The sequence below is a fragment of the Mobula birostris genome, chromosome 6, assembly GCF_030028105.1.
Source record: "Mobula birostris isolate sMobBir1 chromosome 6, sMobBir1.hap1, whole genome shotgun sequence".
Taxonomy (NCBI): Eukaryota; Metazoa; Chordata; class Chondrichthyes; order Myliobatiformes; family Myliobatidae; genus Mobula; species Mobula birostris.
This window is the reverse complement of record NC_092375.1, coordinates 51,808,421-51,828,916: the sequence shown is the minus strand read 5'-3', so window position 1 is coordinate 51,828,916 and position 20,496 is coordinate 51,808,421. Positions and strand designations below refer to the sequence as shown.

General features: G+C 40.7%; 1 protein-coding gene across 1 annotated transcript in view; it reads left to right on the top strand.

Moving 5' to 3' along the window:
- The window catches only part of epha6 (eph receptor A6), a 729,322-nt gene extending 709,627 nt beyond the window's left edge, over positions 1-19,695 (top strand). The window contains exons 17-18 of the mRNA XM_072260500.1: positions 16,163-16,312; positions 19,339-19,695. Of these exons, the coding sequence (XP_072116601.1) occupies positions 16,163-16,312; positions 19,339-19,453 (265 nt within the window). The 3' untranslated portion in view covers positions 19,454-19,695. The remainder of the gene's footprint in view (positions 1-16,162; positions 16,313-19,338) is intronic.
- The last annotated feature ends 801 nt before the right edge of the window (positions 19,696-20,496 follow it).

The window sequence follows — 20,496 nt, the reverse complement described above, 5'->3', positions numbered from 1 at the left end:
CATCCCGATTTAATCAAAGCACTGCATTTCCTTCAGTTCTTCTCTACAATATGCTCTTTTGCAAAAATCCTTTGAATGAATGGTTAAAGCATGAAATATTGGGACCATCATTCGTGCAAGTGCCTGGGTGCCCTGTTCATTTGGCCAGGGGTTCATACCTCCTGGAATTAACTGTGTTAAATCCTATCAGCTCACACTTTTGGCAGAAGCAACACACTCCATTTGCCAGAGATCTGAAATAAAACCAGAAAATGCTGAAAGTATTCAGCTGGTGAGTCAACATCTGTGGGCAAGTCATTGCTTAGAAAGATTCCTGTGAAGAGTTTGGGACCATAAAAGTAAATAATGCTTCTTCTCCCACAGATGCTACCAGAGTTTGTAAGTATTTCTAGCATGCTCTATTCTTATTTTGGCTCCTCTTCGGCAATCAAGTGGCACTTCTAGTGATTTGCAAGGCAAAATAATTACTATTGAAGGCTGAGGAAATAAGTGCAATGCCTGTCACATGTGATAAGATACAAAAACAGGCAACTGGAGGAACACAGTGGGTTATGCAGCATCTATGGATGGGTACGTGGCCAAGTGGTTAAGGCATTGGACTAGCTACCTGAAGGTCATGAGTTTGAGCCCCAGCCGAGGGAACGTGTTGTGTCCTTGAGCAAGGCACTTAATCAAACATTACTTTGCGACAACACTGGTGCCAAGCTGTATGGGTCCTAATGCCCTTCCCTTGGACAACATTGGTGTCGTGGAGAGGGGAGACTTGCAGCATGGGCAACTACTGGTCTTCCATACAACCTTGCCCAGGCCTGTGCCCTGGAGAGTGAAGACTTTCCAGGCGCAGATCCATGGTCTCGCAAGACTACCGGATGCCTTAATAATTGATGGAAATGGATGGTCATCAATTTGGGTCAAGATCCTTCATCGAAACAGGTTTATTCTTGTCACATGTACCAAGGTACAGTGAAAAACTTCATTTTGCATGTTATCCATATGGATCATTTCATTACAACAGTGCATTGAGTTAGTGCAAGGAAAAGCAATAATAGAACGCAGCATAAAGTGTTACAGTCATAGAAAAAGTACAATGCAGGCAGTCTATAGGCTGCATGGCCAAAGTGAGGTAGATTGTAAGGTCAAGAGTTCATTTTATCGTGACGGTATGATAGAAACTGTCCTTGAACCTGGTGGTGTGTGCTTTCAGGCATCTTTTTAAATTTCTGCCCAATAGGAGGGGCAAATCTGGAAGGCTTTTAAAGTTTAATAAGCTGAGAAGTTTCACACATAACATGCTGGAAGGACTCAGCAGGTCAGGCAGCATCTATGGAAATGAATAAACAGTTACCATTTTGGGCCAAGACCCCTCATCAGGACTGGAAAGGAAGAGGGAAGATGCCACAATAAGAAGGGAGGGGGAGGGGAAAGAGTAGAAGGCTGGGCTATCTATTTCCTTCCTGTACTCTGATAGGTGAAGCTAGGTGGGTGGGGGAGAGGGAATGAAGTAAGAAGTTGGGAGGTGCTAAGTGGAGAAAGTAGAGGGCCGGAGAAGAAGGCATCTGATAGGAAAGGAGAGTGCATCATAGGATAAAGGTCAGCAGGAGGGGCACCAATGCGAGGTGATAAGCAGGTGAGGAGAAAAGGTAAGAGAGGGGCCAGAGTGTGGAAATGAAGAAGGGCAAAGGAGGAGGTAGAAAAAAATACTGGAAGTTGGAGAAATTGATCTTCATGCCATCAGATTTGAGGCTACCTAGACGGAATATCAGCTGTTGCTCCTCCAACCTGAGAGTAGCCTCATCATGGCAGAAGAGAAGGCCATGGTCATGCCATCGGGTTGGAGGTTACCTATCCCCTCCCAGCTTCTTACTCATCCCCCCTCCCCACCCAACCTGAGAATAGACTCATCGTGGCAGAAGAGAAGGCCATGGTCATGCCATCAGGTTGAAGGCTACCCATCACCTCACAGCTTCTTACTCATCCCCCCTCCCCACCCATCTGGCTTCACCTATCTCCTTCGAGCTTGTAATCCTTATTCTTATTTTCTTCTTCTTCTTCTGGATTCTTTCTTAACTACCCTATCTACCTGTGAGGCAACTTTCAGGGATCTGTGGACATGTACCCCCAGATCCTTCTGCTCCTCCACACTTCCAAGTATCCTGCCATTTACTTTGTACTCTGCCTTGGAGTTTGTCCTTCCAAAGTGTACCACCTCACACTTCTCTGGGTTGAACTCCATCTGCCACTTCTCAGCCCACTTCTGCATCCTATCAATGTCTCTCTGCAATCTTCAACAATCCTCTACACTATCTACAACACCACCAACCTTTGTGTCGTCTGCAAACTTGTCAAACCACCCTTCTACCCCCACATCCAGGTCACTAATAAAAATCACGAAAAGTAGAGGTCCCAGAACCGATCCTTGTGGGACACCACTAGTCACAACCCTCCAATCCGAATGTACTCCTTCCACCACGACCCTCTGCCTTTTGCAGGCAAGCCAATTCTGAATCCACCTGGCCATACTTCCCTGGATCCCATGCCTTCTGACTTTCTGAATAAGCCTACCGTGTGGAACCTTGTCAAATGCCTTACTAAAATCCATATAGATCACATCCCCTGCACTACCCTCATCTATATGACTGCTCGCCTCCTCAAAGAGCTCTATCAGGCTTGTTAGACACGATCTGCCTTTCACAAAGCCATGCTGACTGTCCTTGATCAGACCATGATTCTCTAAATGCCCATAGATCCTACCTCTAAGGATCTTTTCCAACAGCTTTCCCACCACAGACATAAGGCTTACTGGTCTATAATTACCCGGACTATCTCTACTACCTTTTTTGAACAAGGGGACAACATTCGTTTCCCTCCAATCCTCCGGTACCGTTCCCATAGACAACGAGGACATAAAGATCCTAGCCAGAGGCTCAGCAACCTCTTCCCTCGCATCGTGGAGCAGCCGGGGGAATATTCCGTCAGGCCTCGGGGACTTATCTGTCCTAATGTATTTTAATAACTCCAACACCTCCTCTGCCTTAGTATTCTTACTTTCTTCTTCTTACTTTTCAATTTATGTTATTTTTTGTATTTTTTTTCTCACGGTAACATGTCGAAGCTGCACCCTCTCTAACATGCTGGTAGAGAGAGTTTTATTTGGGTTTTCTTTAGCGCTGGAAAGGGTTACATCCCGACACGCGGGACAGAATCAAGGTTGCATTGTATATTCCACGGACCAGCAAAGACCGGCCAGCTTAGCGAACAGAGCTGTGGACACCCCTGCTGAAATCCAGAGGAAAACACACAGAGGGGGATCACAAAGTCGAGGAAAGAGGACCGGGTCAAGACAACAGAGACTTTTGGAGAAGAGGAGTTCAGTGGGTAATACCGTTCCGGCTGACCGGAAGTGCATTGAGAGCGGTAAGCGTAAAGGAGTTGGGTGCTTACTGTTCTGGCTAACAACAGATGGTGCAATCCGGGGTATATTACAATCGAGGAATGTGTTTGCAGACTGGATATTGAACTTTTTACTGTTGGACTTCGGCCACATTCCACCGTGATACAATACTTGGCGGCACGGGAGGTTGTTCCTGCCTGTGGCCATCGAACGTGCAGCTCCTCCCATGGAGGGTCAGACACCCTGAGCCAATAGACTGGTCCTGGACTTATTTTCCATCTGGCATAGTTTGTATTTTGTTGTTTGATTGTTGGGGTTTTTTGTATTGCTATATTTACGCTCTATTCTTGGTTGGTGCGGCTGTAATGAAACCAAATTTCCCTCAGGATTAATAAAGTATATCTATCTATCTATCTATAAACATGCTCCAGAACATCAACCTCACTCATATTGTCCTCACCGTCATCAAGTTCCCTCTCATTGATGAATACCGAAGAGAAGTATTCGTTGAGGACCTCGCTCACTTCCACAGCCTCCAGGCACATCTTCCCACCTTTATCTCTAATCAGTCCTGCCTTCACTCCTGTCCTCCTTTTGTTCTTCACATAATTGAAGAATGCCTTGGGGTTTTCCTTTACCCTACTCGCCAAGGTCCTCTCATGCCCCCTTCCTGCTCCCCTCAGCCCCTTCTTAAGCTCCCTTCTTGCTACCCTATATTCCTCAATAGACCCATCTGATCCTTGCTTCCTAAACCTCATGTATGCTGCCTTCTCCACCTGACTAGATTTTCCACCTCACTTGTCACCCATGGTTCCTTCACCCTACCATTCTTTATCTTCCTTACCGGGACAAATTTATCCCTAACATCCTGCAAGAGAAACCTAAACATCGACCACATTTCCATAGTACACTTCCTTGCAAAAACATCATCCCAATTCACACCCGCAAGTTCTAGCCTTATAGCCTCATAATTTGCCTTTCCCCCATTAAAATTTTTCCTGTCCTCTCTGATTCTATCCTTTTCCATGATAATGCTGAAGGCCAGGGAGTGGTGGTCACTATCCCCCAGATGCTCACCCACTGAGAGATCTGTGACCTGAACTGGTTCGTTACCTAATACTAGATCTAGTATGGCATTCCCCCTAGTCGGCCTGTCAACATACTGTGACAGGAATCCGTCCTGGACACACTTAACAAACTCTGCCCTGTCCAAACCCTTGGAACTAATCAGGTGCCAATCAATATTACGGAAGTTAAAGTCACCCATGATACCAACCCTGTTATTTTTGCACCTTTCCAAAATCTGCCTCCCGATCTGCTCCTCGGTATCTCTGCTGCTACCAGGGGGCCTATAGAATACTCCCAATAGAGTAACTGCTCCCTTCCTGTTCCTGACTTCCACCCATACTGACTCAAAAGAGGATCCTGCTACATTACCCACCCTTTCTGTAGCTGTAATAGTATCCCTGACCAGTAATACCACCCCTCCTACCCTCCCCCCCACCATCCCAGTTTCAAGTTCCTAGATATCGAGATCTCTCAGGACCTAACCTGGTCCCAACATACTGATGCAGCTATGAAGAAGGCAGTACAATGACTGTACTTCATTAGGAGTTTGAAGAGGTTTGGTATGTCAACAAATACACTCAAAAACTTCTATAGATGTACCATGGAGAGCATTCTGACAGGCTGCGTCACTGTCTAGTGTGGGGGCGGGGCTACTGCACAGGACCAAAGGAAGCTGCAGTGGGTCATAAATTTAGTGGGCTCCATCTTAGGTACTAGTCTACGAAGTACCCAGAACATCTTTAAGTAGCAGTGACTCAGAAAGGCACCGTCCATTATTAAGGACCCCCAGCACCGAAGGCATGCCCTTTTCTCACTATATTCCTCTTCTATATTATGTATTGCATTGAACTGCTGCGGAAAAGTTAACAAATTTCACGACACCTGCCAGTGATAATAAACTTGATTCTGATTCTGATTCATCTACATCTGGATAAAATGCACATGATAAAAATTAGTGAGGGTCAAATGGGACATGCCAAATTTCTTTAGCATCCTGAGGAAGCAGAGGCTGGGAGGTGTTTCTTGGCTACACGATTGGACCAAGACAGACTGTTGGTGACATTCACTCTTCAGAACTTGAAGCTTTCAAACTTCAGACCCACTGATGCAAATAGGTGTGTGTACTGCACCCCTTTCCAATGTCAATGGCCAGCTCTTTTCTACTGATGACATTGAAGGGAATATTGTTGTCATGGCATGCCACTAGGTTATCTATCTCCTTCCTGTACTCTGATTCTTTGTTATTTGAGATACAGACTGCTACAGTGGAATTATCTGCAAACTTGTAGATGGAGTTAAAGCTGAATAGCGCCCTGCAGCTGTGAATATATAGTGAGTAGAGTAGGGGAGAGGCTGCAGTCTGGTGGGGCACCGGTGTTTAGAATAATTGAGGCTGAGGTTTTGGTGCCTGGCCCGACTGATTGTGGTCTGTTGGTCAGAATGTCAAGGATCCAATTGCAAAGGGAAATGTAGAGTCCCAGGTCTAGGAGTTTGGAGATGAGTTTGCTTGGAATTATGGTATTAAAGACAAGAGCTGTAGTCAACAAGCAATAACTTGGCGTGGAGGAGCCTAGTAGTTTGGAAAGGGTAGTTTGTAGCCTATGGCTGCAAAAGGGAGGGGGGTGGTGGTTGAGATTGAAGGAGGAGGGCGGGAGACTGTGGAATACTCCAGAAGTAAGGATAGCCAAAAAAGGGGTGCATCAAGTGAAAGACCTGAAGTAATGGGGGACAACAAATTGAGGAAAATAGGTGAATTGGAGGAATTTATAGTTCTGTATAAACTTAAAGGTCAGAAGGAAGGGGAAGGAAGATTTAGAGTCCTTGATCCTTTGAAAGTGGCAGCAGCATTAGAGAACCAAATAGGTAAAGGATTCCAGGCCAAGATTTTGTCTAATGGATTGCTGAAAATTTGTTGCAAAGACATTGACCAATATAACAGTGCTAAAATGGTGGGAAAATTGGTTGTGAAAGTGGAATGTATTACTCCGAAAGAAAGGAAGGGAGTTAAGGGGGTAGTGTATGGTATTTGGTCTGGCATGACTGAAAAGGAAATTTTGGACAATATTAAAGGTGGTCGAGTGATTGAAGCCAAACGATTATTATCAAGAGAAGGTGGTAATTGGGATTTTCCTGTTCTACTGGTTTTTGCAGGTGATATTCTTCCAACTAGAGTCTAGCTTGGGTGCATGTCTTATCAAGTTAGAGAATACATTAGGCTTCCCTTACACTGTTATAATTGCCAGAGATTTGGACATGTTGCTGGTTCATGTGGAGGTAAAAGAAGATGTATGAAATATGGAGAGGATCATGATATTAAAGCATGTAAGACAGCGGTGCCTAAACGCAGTAACTGTGGAGGGGACCATATAGTGGCATTCAGAGGATGTGAGTATTTTAGTAAGGCAAAGCAGATTCAGGACGTTAGTATCCAACAAAAAATATCATATGCTGAAGCAGTAAAGAAAGTTGATAGAGAGCAAAGGATAAGTAAAGAAAAGATTGGAATGATGGGGAGTCAGTTCATTCTGAGTTCTCCAACTCTGGTTCCTTCAGGCATGTTGTTGATGACTAAAGAGTGTTTTGTGGCGTTTGTTGTTGATGTACTGGTCGGGGCTAAAACTACAGCCAGGAGGTCAGATATGATAAAAGTAGCTGTTGGAGCTGCAGAGAGATTCTTTGATATAAAATAGATTTTGCCGTAAAAATTACACGAGTATATGACAGACAAACAATCACTGAATACTTCCCAGTTGTCGGGATCAGAGAGTACGGAGGAGCTTTATGTGGATGAAGAGGCCAATAATTAGTATTTGGATGTTTTTAATATTACAATGGAACACGAGAAGTTTATCTGCAAATGGTCAAGAATTAAAAAGATTTGTTGGAATTTTCAAAGACAAGCCTGATTTGATCTGTATACAGGAGACATGGTTAAAGCCTCATTTAGATTTTGTGATCCCTGGATATGATAGTTTGAGAGCTGACAGAACAGGTAAATCTGGTGGAGGGTGTGCAACTTTCATAAAAATGGGACTCCAGTTTAGAAGACTTGATTTTAAGTCTAACCTTGAATTTGTGGCTGTGGAGTTTTGGAGCTCTCGTGGTCAAATAACTGATAAACTTTTATAATCCAGGTAATATGATGTTACCAGATTTGGATGAAATTATGAATAAGGTAAAATCCCCAGTAATCTGGGTGGAGATTTCAAAGCCCATAATCCTATGTGGGGGAGTGAAAGTAAAGATAGTAATGGAGCGGTAGTAGAGGAGTTTCTAGCTAAATACAGCATGGTACTGCTAAATAACGGAAGGCCTACAAGATTTAATATTGTAAAGAATACTTGTACTCACTTAGACTTATCTATCACTTCCTCAAACTTAGCTAGGGTTGGGGAATGGGATGTTATGGACAGGTACACACGAGGAAGTGATCACTACCCTATATTATGTAGGGTATATTATGCAAATTTGGTAGAAATTTGATAGTAGAAGTTGAGGAGAGGTCTGCTAGGTATAATTTTTCTTTGGCCCATTGGGATGAGTACCAGGAGAAAGCTGATAATATAATAGAAGAGATTAATAGCGAGGGGTCCATAGACGATTGGAATGAATCCCTCTGTTCTATAATTCATGAAGTTGCTCAGTTGACTATTCTGCTACAGAATGTACTTAAGGTTCGAGCACTAGTTTCGTGGTGGAATAAAAATTGTGATATAGCAGTAAGAAACAGAACTAGAGCTTACAGGAAATTAAGAAAGTACCCAGTATTAGATAATGTTATGGAGTATAAAAAGGAAAGAGCAGTAGCAAAGAGAGTAATTAAAAATGCAAAGTGGGATAGTTGGAGAAGATTTTGTGGAACTCTGAGCCCTAAGACACCTATAAAGCAGCTATGGACGATCATTCACAGAATGTCAGGGATATATAGGAAACCATCTGTCCTAGCTTTGCTGGAAGGAGATATTGAAGCTGTAACCAATAAGGAAAAGGCTGATATGTTTGTAGAGGTGTTCCAAGCATTACACAATTCTGGAGAGTTAGGTGATTTGAGAAAGGAAATTATGTTAAAGGAAAGTTGGAAATTGGACAGGAGTTTGGATGATATAGCTTCATAAATTTGTTTTTCTCCCTTCAGGAATTGCAGGAAGCTGTCCAATCAGGTTCAAACACTTCTCCTGGTAGGGATGGACTGTGTTATGAATTGCTTAAGCATTTAGATGACTCTATATTAATAGAAATTCTAGCATTGTTTAATTCAGTGTGGAAAGAAGGAAAATTACCAGTAGAATGGAAGCATGCGGTGGTAGTTCCAGTTTTAAAGCCAGGTAAGGACGCGTCTAGTCCTGGTTCGTATCGGCCTATAGCTTTAACGTCAGTGCTTTGTAAAATTATGGAATGAATGGTCACCAACAGACTTGCTTATTTCTTGGAAAATAAGGGACATTTTGCTGCCTATCAAAATGGTTTTAGAACTGGAAGATTAACAATGGAATCTGTTGCCGTTTTAGATCATGATATTAAAAAAGCATTTCAAAATAGAGAAGTAATGGTACGTGTACTTCCAGATATTGAAAGAGCATATGACTCACTACGGAAGGATGGCTTATTAATTAAACTCTATGATGCGGGAATTAGAGGTAGAATGTTTAATTGGATCAAAGATTTCCTTAAGGAAAGGACAATTCAAGTAAGAATAGGCGGAACAAGCTCCAAGTTAGTTAAAACAGGTAATGGTACACCTCAAGGAAGTGTCATTAGTCCAGTTCTTTTTAATGTCATGATAAATGATATCTTTGATCAGGTAGGGACAGGATTTCGCAAATCATTGTTTGCAGACGATGGTGCAATCTGGAAAAGAGGAAGAAACACCAAGTATATATTAAGGCAGGTACAAAAGGCTTTAAGATCAGTTGAAAACTGGGCTAATAAATGGAGTTCCAGGATTTCTGCTTCTAAGTCCAAATATACGATTTTTGGCTTGAGAAGAAAGATTCCTGATTGTGAATTAAGTCTATATGATTGTCCAGTAGAAAAAATCAAGGTATTCAAGTTTTTAGGTGTCTGGTTTGATGAAAGACTTACTTGGAGGGTTCATATAGATAAAACAATTGGAAAGTGTGAGAAAGTTTTAAATGTTATGAGAAGTATTACTGGATGCGACTGGGGAGAAGGGCGGGAAACTATGTACTTAATATATCTAGCTATGATTAAATCAGTTATAGATTATGGTTGTATTGCTTATGGTTACTCTGCTACAGCAGTGCTTGGAAAACTAGACACTGTGCAGTCCAAAGCACTTAGACTCTGTTGTGGAGCTTTTAGAACAACATCAGTCCCGGCATTATGTGTGGAGATGGGAGAAGTGCCCCTACATTTAAGACGAATTCAGTTGGGCCTGCCGTATTGGGTAAACCTAAATGGATTCAATCACAGCTGTCCACAGTGTCTTTTGCAAGGGAAGTCGGAGCGCCAAAGTAAAATTAAAAGATACCCATTTTTAGATTTGGTTAATAACTGGGCTGTGAAATTGAAACTGACTGAGGAAGACATAGTTGACCAAATTTGCTTGCCACCCGTCCCTTTTTGACTGATGCAAAATACTCGTTCAGTTCCTCTGCCATCTCTTTATCTCCCATTAGAATTTCTCCAGCATCATTTTCTATCGGTCCTATATCTACTGTCACCTGTCTTTTACTCTTTATATACTTGAAAAAGCTTTTAGTATCCTCTTTGATATTATTTATTAGCTTCCTTTCATAGTTAATGTTTTCCCTCTTAATGACCTTCTTGGTTTCCTTTTGTAAGGTTTTAAAAACTTCCCAATCCTCTGTCTTCCCACTAATTTTTGCTTCCTAGTATGCCCTCTCCTTTGCTTTAACTTTGGCTTTGACTTCTCTTGTCAACCACGGTTGCATCCTTTTTCCACTCGAAAATTTCTTCTTTTTTGGAATATACCTGTCTTGCACCTTCCTCACTTCTCGCATAAACTCCAGCCACTGCTGCTCTGCTGTCATTCCCGTCAGTGTCCTTTTCCAGTCAACTTTGGCCAGTTCCTCTCTCATGCCACTGTAATTTCCTTTACTCCATCTTATTTGAAGATTTTTACTGATGGCTCAGTGGACCCAGAGAGCAGTAGGGCAGGATTTGGGATGTATGTGTCTCAACTTGGAGTTAAGATTGGTCACTGGGTTTCAGATGGTGTTTCTGTCTTTGCAACAGAATTCTTAGCAATTTTCTGGGCCTTATGGTGGATAGAAGACTCTTGACCACATAGGGTTATCATCTGTTCAGATTCTGCTGCTGCCTTCGAGTCAATAAAAGGGAATAAATCAAAAGCTCGTCCTGACGTAGTTACTGAGATCCTCTTGGTGCTGTTTAGAATAGGGAAGGTGGGTTGTGCAGTTAGATTTTCATGGATACCTGGGCATGCTGGGGTGGAGGGAAATGAAATTGTGGATGGCATTGCAAAGTCTTCCTTACAGAGCAGGCAAGTAGAAATTAGAGTTCCCCTAGGCAGAGCAGAATTGAGAAGTAGGATTAAGAAAGGTATAGAGAAGAAGTGGCAGGAGGATTGGAAAAATGAATTAAGGGGCAGGCATTATTTTTCTAGTCACCCACTGGTTAAAAAGGTCTCAGACTGTTACCTTTTAAGTCGTAGAGATATGGTGAAATTTACAAGACTTAGGTTGGGGCATTGTGAGTTAAACTATTATTTAAAGATAATAGGAAAACATCCTACTGGATTATGTGACTGTGGTAGTCCAGAGACAGTCCAGCGTGTTTTGCTGAGCTGTAATCGATACAAAATTGAAAGAAGCATGTAGTTCAAGAGGCTATCTGGCTTAAATTTATTTTGGTTTTCTATTAAATCTCTGTTTGGCCATCAAGAGAATCAACATCTGATTGAAGAGTCTATTATTCAGTTTATACGTGAGACTAGGTTGTATTTGAGAATTTGAGTTCCTTGAAGTTCTATAATTAATTATACATCCTGCGGAGGGCTGTAATATGCCTAGATGCGTCTAAACAGCCAGAAACAGAAGAAGAAGAAGAAGAAGAACAGTAACTTAGCATAGGTAACTCAATTATCTAGATTCTCCAGAGATGAATATAGATGGCATCAGCTGTTTTGGTGGCAGGCAAATTGCAGTGGATCAATTTTGTTAGGAAGGCTGGAGTTGGTGTATGCCATTCACCAGACTCTCAAAGCACTTCATGACTGTGAATGTCCAAGCTACCAGGCAGTAATCATTAAGGCACATTACCTTATTTGTAAGTACAAGGAAGTCTGTAGATGCTGGAAATCCAAAGCAACACACACAAAATACTGGAGGAACTAACTCTGCAGGTCAGGCAGCGTCTATGATAATGAATAAACAGTCGACGTTTTGAGCCAAGACATCTCTTCAGGACTGAAAAGGAAGGGGAAGATGCCAGAACAAAAAGTGGGGAGGGGAAGGAGGATAGCTAGAAGGTGATAAGTGAAGCCAGGAGGGTGGGAAAGGTAAAGGGCTGGAGAAGGAGGGATCTAATAGGAGAGAAGAATTGACTATAGAAGAAAGTGAAGGAGGAGGGAACCCAGGGAAGTGATGGGCAGGTAAGAAAAGGTAAAAGGCCAGAGTGGGGCAAGGAAGAAGGAGGGGAGCAGAATTTTTTTTTAACTGGAAGGAGAAATTGATATTCATGCCATCAAGTTGGAAGCTACCTAAATGGAATATAAACTGTTGCTCCACCACCCTGAGATGGCCTCATCTTGGTAAAAGAGACGGCAATGGACCAACATGTCAGAATGGGAATGGGAATGGGAATTAAAATGTTTGGACACCGGGAAGTTCCGCATTTGGCAGATGGAGTGGAGATGCTCGATGAAGCAGTACCCCAATTTATGACGAGTCTCACCAATGTAGAGGAGGCTGCATCAGGAGCACCAGACACAATAGATGACCCCAGCAGATTCACAGGTCAGGTGTTGTCTCACCTGGAAGGACTGTGTGGGGCCCTGAAGGGAGGTGAATGAGCAGTGTAGCATTTAGGGCACTTGCTGGGATAAGTGCCAGGAGGAAGATTAATGGGGAGGGACGATTGGTCAAAGGAATCACTGAGGGAGTCACTGAGCAGAGGGGAGGGGAAGTAAAGATATGTTTAGTGGTCGGATTCCTTTGGAGGTGGTGGAAGTTGCAAAGGATTTTTTTTGTCTTAGGTACAGGACAATAGTGGTCTTTTTAAAGCAAATGAGAACCTGAGATTGAAGTAGGAAGAGAACAAAAATGTATGCAAGTACCCTTGCCAGCTGATCTGTGGAGGACCTAAACTATCCATTTTCTCCCGCAGATGAAGGGTCACGACCTGAGATGACAGATGCTGCCTGATCTGCTGAGTTCTCTAGCAGCTCATTTTTTGCTCCAGATTTGAGTATCTGCAGTGTTTTTCATCTGCGTGCTATAAGAAGCCTCACCACAGTAAACGGCGGATCATTGTATAATTTCGTCTGAAATACTCAATTTATGAAAATGAAATTGTGCTGCCGAAATGGAAACAATGGATGGGAGTGATGTCTACAATTGCATCAGATATATCAAACTCTAGAGTTTTGTCTTCTCAGTTCTATTTTTGTCTAAAAATACCCCATTTTGTATTAATCATGCTAATCTTTAAAACCTGTCAAGCTGTTGTTTTGCCTAACCCCTGTCTCTTCCACTAGCCCTATATCCTCCCTGTCACCACTGGTCAGTCACTAGATTTTGGTATATTCATCTCTCCTCACCACAAATTAGTGAGAGAACTCGCAGCCTCTTGAATCCTATGGTCTAGAATCTTATTTATGTCAAATGGTATTTCGGTACTTTTTTTTGCTTTTAAGCTCAGTGGAAGTATCTTTACCAATGTATAATAAAACTTTGTGTAGTAAATAAATTTTAACGTGCAAGGCAACTTTTTACCACTGCTGGGGAAAAGTCTGCAAAAATACAATTTTTTTCAATTACTCTATTTTCTTGGGAGCCCTATGTGTTTATTAATTGTAATGAAATTATATTTTGGACCAACTGTTATTAATCACCTGCTAAATTTATATCAGTAATCTTATATAAAATAAAGCACGAAGTTGAATCATATCACAAATCTCATAAATTTAAAATACATAAACAAAATCAACAATGAGGCATTCATTGAAAATTACTTAGAAAGATATTGAGAATTTGCATAACTATTTGCTTTATTTGCACATCATTAGTGCTGCTAGATAAAGAAAGATTTGTTTCAGATATGTATTCCTTCCTAGGGTGAGAAGACTGGCATATGCAGCAGATTAGCAAGCATTCCATTTCCAAAATTCAGAATGTCTCACTGAATACCTTTTCTATTGCCAATTTTTGTTGTTTTATTCCTGGAAAGAATATTCATGTGAACCAAGGTCTTCAATTAGAAACAGCAGCAACTGCTCCTCACTGTCTGTCAATTTTACAGTGTAATTGTTAGATTGCGGACCACCTGACAGATTTTTATGCTTTGGATATTGCGCCTATCAACCACTCAAATGCTGTTAAAGCTGATTCCAAATGGACCTTGTTAAAGTGACCTCTCTCGTCTTCTTGAATGGTTTCCATTCTCACCTCCTTACTTATCTGAATCCAGCTCTGGTAGCACTTTGTGTTCCTGCTTATCTCCCTCCAGCAGCTGCCTCCCATCAGCAGACTCTCCTCTGACACTTCGTTCCATCTGTCATTTTTTTTCTTTTTTCTCTCTCTCTTTCTCTGCCTCTGTCTGTCATTCATCTGCCGCAGTCTTCCAACAACACCGCCATCCACCTCTCCTACCCGGCACAACCTGTCTGTCATCTTACACCCCTCCTCAGTCCATCACTCGCCTAGGAATCCTTTCTTGCCAGTCTCCTTCTCGCCTCTATTTTGGCCATTTCATCTTTCCTCTCTCAGACCTGATGCCAGGTTTTAACCCAAAACATTAAAAATTTCCTTCCTCCCATGGATGCTGCTCAACCCTCTGATTTCCTTCAGCCGACTGTTTGTTCCTAATCAGAGACGTTTTCTGTCCAGTTTTTGTATCCCAAACATTTCAGTGTGTTTATTCTTTTTGGGCAGAACATGTTCACATGGTTTGCATTGGAAGTCAGAAGGCTAAGAGCATTCTTCAAAGTTTTGTCTTGGAACCAAGCTCCATCGCCATTTATTAAGGAGTCAATTTAATTATTTTCTGGAAATTAAATGAAGAAAGAAAATATCAAAAACATAGAACAAGTAGAGTAAGCAGACGGTAATGCCTAAAATATGACAAGCATGGCAGTATTAAACTCCGATACTCTTGTTTCCTTCTTTATAGAGTCATAGAACACTACAGCACAGAAACAAGCCCTTTGACCCACCAAATCCATGCCAAACTATCAATCTGTCTAGTCCCATCAACCTGCACCTGGACCATAGCCCTCCATACCCCTCTTATACATGTACCTATCCAAATACCTCTTTAAGTGTTGAAATCAAACCCAAATCCACCACTTCCACTGGTAGCTCATTCCACATTCTTGCCACCCTCTTGGTGAAGAAGTTCTCCCTTATGTTACCCTTAAACAGTTCGCCTTTCACCCTTAACTCATGACCTCTAATTCCAGTCTCACCCAACCTCAGTGGAAAAAGCCTGTTTGCATTTACCCTACCTATACTCTTCATAATTTTGTATGCCTCTATCAAATCTCCCCTAATTCTCCGACACTCTAGAGAATAAAATGCTAACCTGTTTAACCTTTCCCTATAACACAGGCAACAATCTTGTAAATTTTCTCTGCACTCTTTAAGTGTTATTGATATTATTCCTGTAGGAGGTGACCAGAACTGCGCACAATCTCCAAATTCGGCTTCGCCAACACCTTATACAACTTCAACATAACATCCCAACTCCTGTACTCAATACTTTGATGAGTTTCCTAAAAGCTGTGTTTTAAGTGTACACTTAATTATAACTTTGATAGGAAAATAATTCTGTGAACCAGTGTCTTGGCCTGAAACTTCAACTGCTAGCTTGCCCTCCATAGATGCTAGCTGACTTACTGAGTTCGTCTAGCATTTTGTGTGCATTACTTTTAATAAACCAGTTCACTATTGGTTACAAGAACGTAGGAACTGTAGGCGAGCAGAGAAATTTAGATGTCCAAATGCTGAAAGCACTATGAAGTAGTGAGCTAGTTTTTAAAAAATTACAAAACACTGATTTACTTTTGGATTTTATATAATATCTTGAATATGAAGGGGCTAAGGTTTTCTGCACAGCTGTGTGCAAATACAGTTAAGTCTCATCTGGAGAAATACATTCATCTCTGGGCACTGTAGCCCAGAAAGAATACGTAAACCCTGTGGGAAGCTCAGGACAGATTTACCCAAGCTAAACTGTTTAAATATTGAAGAGCATTGCATAATTTGGGTTTATTCACAAATATTACTCGCTAAGCATTAACTAATGGCAGACCTAAGAAAATAAAATCCTTTTTTTGTTCAGGTGGTGAACTGAGGCAGTGAAACAAATGCATATTACAGATACTCAAATCTATTTTGTTGATGCTCCCCTGTGTTAGACTCAATTGAATTCTTGTCAAATGAAACAAAATGCAATATCTTTGGAGATGACAAAATAATACCAGTGCATTTGTTGGGAAAAAAAGAATAGAGATGAGGTCTTCTGTTTGCTTTCATGCAGGTTACCAGAATCACCGGGTGAACTCCCAGAATTCTCTTTCTTTGTCTCAGTGAATGATTGGCTGGACTCAATCAAGATGGATCAATACAAGAACAATTTTATGGCTGCAGGCATCACCACTTTGGATTCTGTCACAAGGATGAGTATTGAGTAAGTGAAATATTAAGCTATTCACTTTTATTGTGTGACAAATCTCAACCTAATAAGTACTAGCCATTACATCGTTAACCCCTCAGATGGTAGGTACAGATCTATAATCTTCCAATTCATTTTTGTCATTTGCCAGATATAACATCTGGGAGTCTGTTTTGAATTCATATTTATTAACATATCAATATTTGACATTGTGGAAACCTTAAAATGAATAACTAGAAATCAAAGATTCACCTGGGTTTCTTCTCCACTGTTCCCAAAAACTTAGGTAAAAAATCTTGGAGGAATACTTATGGAAATGAAGAATCATCAGTGAATCTGTTTTTTCTTAAAGTAGCTCATAAACTAATATGGGACATTATGTCTGAATTTTCCATGCTCCATACAGAAGAATGTACAATAATTCCCGTATTATTTACCGTTTCAACTTCACATCCATACTTTTCCCCTTCCACGAGTGCTTATAATTTTCATTTGTTCAAATGCCAAAACATCTTTAAATACTTGTACTTATTCTTAATAGAGGATTAGATTAAAATGCCAGGCAAATTTCACGACATGTGCTGGTGATAATAAACCTGATTCTGATTCTGAACTCTAAAGCAGACTTAAGTTTGGACAGATCAGAGCATTCTCAAAATGCAATTTTTTTCAATGTTCAGAGTAAACTTACTATCAAAGTACATATACAGTGCCTGTAAGTATTCACCCCCCCCCCCCCCGGAAGTTTTCATGTTTTATTGTTTTACAGCATTGAATCACAATGGATTTAATTTGGCTTTTTGACACTGATCAACAGGAAAGACTCTTTTGTGTCAAAGTGAAAACAGATCTGTACAAAGTGATCTAAGTGAATTACAAATATAAAACACAAGATAATTGATTGCATAATTATTCACACCCATTTAATAGGACACACCATATCATCACTGGAGCAGCAAATTGGTTTTAGAAGTCACATAATTAGTTAAATGGAGAACTGTTTTTGGATACCTGTGTGCAGTCAAGGTATTTTAACTGATTGTAGTGAAAATACACCTGTATTTGGAAGGTTCAACAGTTGGTGAGTCAGTACCCTGGCAAAAACTACATTATGAAGTCAAAGGAACACTCCAAGCAACTCTGTGAAAAGGTTATTGAAAAGCAAAAGTCAGGAGATGGATACAAGAAAATTTCCAAGTCACTGAATATCACAGAGCACAGTTAAGTCAATCATCAAGAAATGGAAAGAATATGGCACAGCTGTAAATCTACCTAGAGCAGGCCGTCCTCAAAAACTGAGTGACCGTACAAGAAGGGGACTAGTGTGGGAGGTCACCAAGAGACCTATGACAACTCTGGAGGAGTTACAAGCTTCAGTGACCGAGATGGGAGAGACTGCGCATACGACAATGGTTGATAAAAAACCACATGAATTCTCAGCTGAAGTTTTCCAGAAGGCATATGGGAGACTCTGAAGTCAGCTGGAAGAAGGTTCTATGGTCTGATGAAACCAAAATTGAGCTTTTAGGCCATCAGTCTAAACACTATGTTTGGCATAAGCCAAACACTGCACATAATCAAAATCCAATTGAGAATTTGTGGCTGGACTTGAAAAAGGCTATTCAGTCATGATCCCCATGCAATCTGGCAGAGCTTGAGCAGTTTTGTAAAGAAGAATAATGGGGAAAAGTTGCAGTGTCCAGATGTGCAAAGCTGATAGAGACCTATCCACGCAGACTCAAGGCTGTAATTGCTGTCAAAGGTGCACCTACTAAATACTGACTTGAAGGAAGTGAATACTTATGCAATCAATTATTTTGTGTTATATATTTGTAATTAATTTAGATCACTTTGTATAGATCTGTTTTCACCTACATGAGAAAGTCTTTTTCTGTTGATTAGTGCCAGAAGAGCCATATTAAATCCACTGTGATTCAATGTTGTAAAACAATAAAACATGAAAACTTCTGGGGAAGGGGGTGAATACTTTTTCTAGGCACTGTATGTCACCATTTAGAACCCTGAGATCTGTTTTCTTGTGGACATAGTAAATCCAAGAAACATAATAGAATCAATGAAAGACCACACCCAACAGGACAGACAAATAGCCAGTGTGCAAAAGACAGCAAACTGTGCAAATACAAAAGAAAATAATAACAATAATAATAAATGAACACTAATTATTGAGAACATTAGATGAAGAGTCCTTGAAAGTGAGTCCACAGGTTGTGGAAACAGCTCAGTGATGGGGTGAGTGAAGTTGAGTGAAGTTATCCCCTTTAGTTCAAGAGCCTGATGGTTGAGGACTAATTCCTGAACCTAGTCATGTGCGGCCTGATGCTCCTGTACCTTCTTCCTGATGGCAGCAGTGATAAGAGAGCTTGGCCTGGATGGTAGAGGTCCTTGATAATAGATGGTGCTTTCCTGCAACAGTGTTCCGTGTAGGTGTGCTTAATGGTGGGGAGGGCTTTACCCATGATAGACTGGACCGTATCTAATACTTATTGTGGATTTTTCATTCGAGGGCATTAGTGCTTCCATACCTAGCCATGATGCAACCAGTCAATATACCTTCTACCATGCATCTATAGAAGTTTGTCAAAGTTTTAGATGCCATGCCAAATCTCCACAAGATTCTAAGTAAAGGCTTTCTTTGTAATGGCATTAACATGTTGGACCCAGGACAGATCCTCTGAAATGATGAACCAATCATCAATTTTTAACATGGACGCAACTAAATGTTGACCTTGTGTGCTGTAACCTTTGTTGATAGTACATGCTGGATCAAAGAAAGGTAATAATTACAGTGTCACTCTTGTTTTTTTAATCTCTATTACATGCTGCCTTTATTCCAGGCTGTCGTGTATGAAAAACGTTTACGCTCATTTCCATTTTCCTCAGCTGTCAGTTGTTTCCTTCTCAGACCAGAAGGTTGAATTGTCTGCTTTCCTGGTCCTGGTTGGCAATAAGCTATTGTACTGTAAATTTCCAATCTCTAGCATATCGGCAGATCTCAGCAGCTTTACTCTGTTTTATTCCAGCGACGTGAGAAGAATTGGTGTCACATTAATAGGACATCAGAGGCGAATAGTGAGCAGTATACAGACTTTAAGACAGCACATGTTCCACATACAGGAGAAAGGATTTCATGTGTGAATGCTCTTTGAACACCATTGAGTAATGTCTCAGCAATTTCAGTGGGAGAACATTTTATAACTACAATGCCTAGCTTTGTCTATTTCAATATGTTGACAGTTAGCATATTCTTCATTTGGAGAAGTTTTCAATATGAATCTTAATCCTCTACAAGTTTCCATCCTTTAGCTAAAACTTTACAAACCAATTACCGATATAGCTTACAAATATTGCTAATAAAGTGGAGTCTGAGACACACTTATTGCCAGTTTTCTCATTGTTATTTAAAGAAGACTTCATGTGTAGATGAATATCCCCTAAAGTAATATTCTAATAGCCATGTGGCTGCAACAGTATTGATACATTTAGAATTATAGTTTGAGAAGCAATCAGTTTTCCATGTTTGTGACTGTTTAGCTGCTGCTATCAAATGTGCAAGCAAAAGTTTGACTTTAATATGTTGCTCTTTTTGTAATTTATCAGTACAGATTTTAAAGGTTTGTTTTATCTTTTTATTTTTGAAATTAACTCTTGGTATGCTAGTATATGGTCAAACTAGGGATCAACTAAACTTGAAGGTATCCAATTTAAAACTTGCTTGCACACTGAAAGGGTGAAATGGAATGGATGGTGAGGCTGCACATTCAATTCATTTTTTGTTGGTCTTCATTCTAAGCACCATTTTTATGTTGTGTGGTTGTATGTTTGTACTGAAAGCAATTAGCATATAATCACCTGTTTAACATTATCACCAATCTCTTGTCTTGCAATAAAAGTAAGGATTCATCAGTCCTTAATCCCTGATCATTTTGTTGATCAGCCTGTATGCCTTTGAGATGATATCTAGATATTCAACCATTCATCTTTCATTTTGTAACACCAGGTGAAAATTAGATTGGTAAAATTGTTTTTCATTGCAGGAATTCACTAAAAAAGTTCTAAGGTATGATTTTAAGACTTAACTTGCTGGCAGAAGGCTGCTAGTTACAATCAGATAAGTGGTTCACCCACCTGCTTTGCACGGTGTTGAAATTTAATTTGTTCTTTCAAGAAGGCAGGAAGGT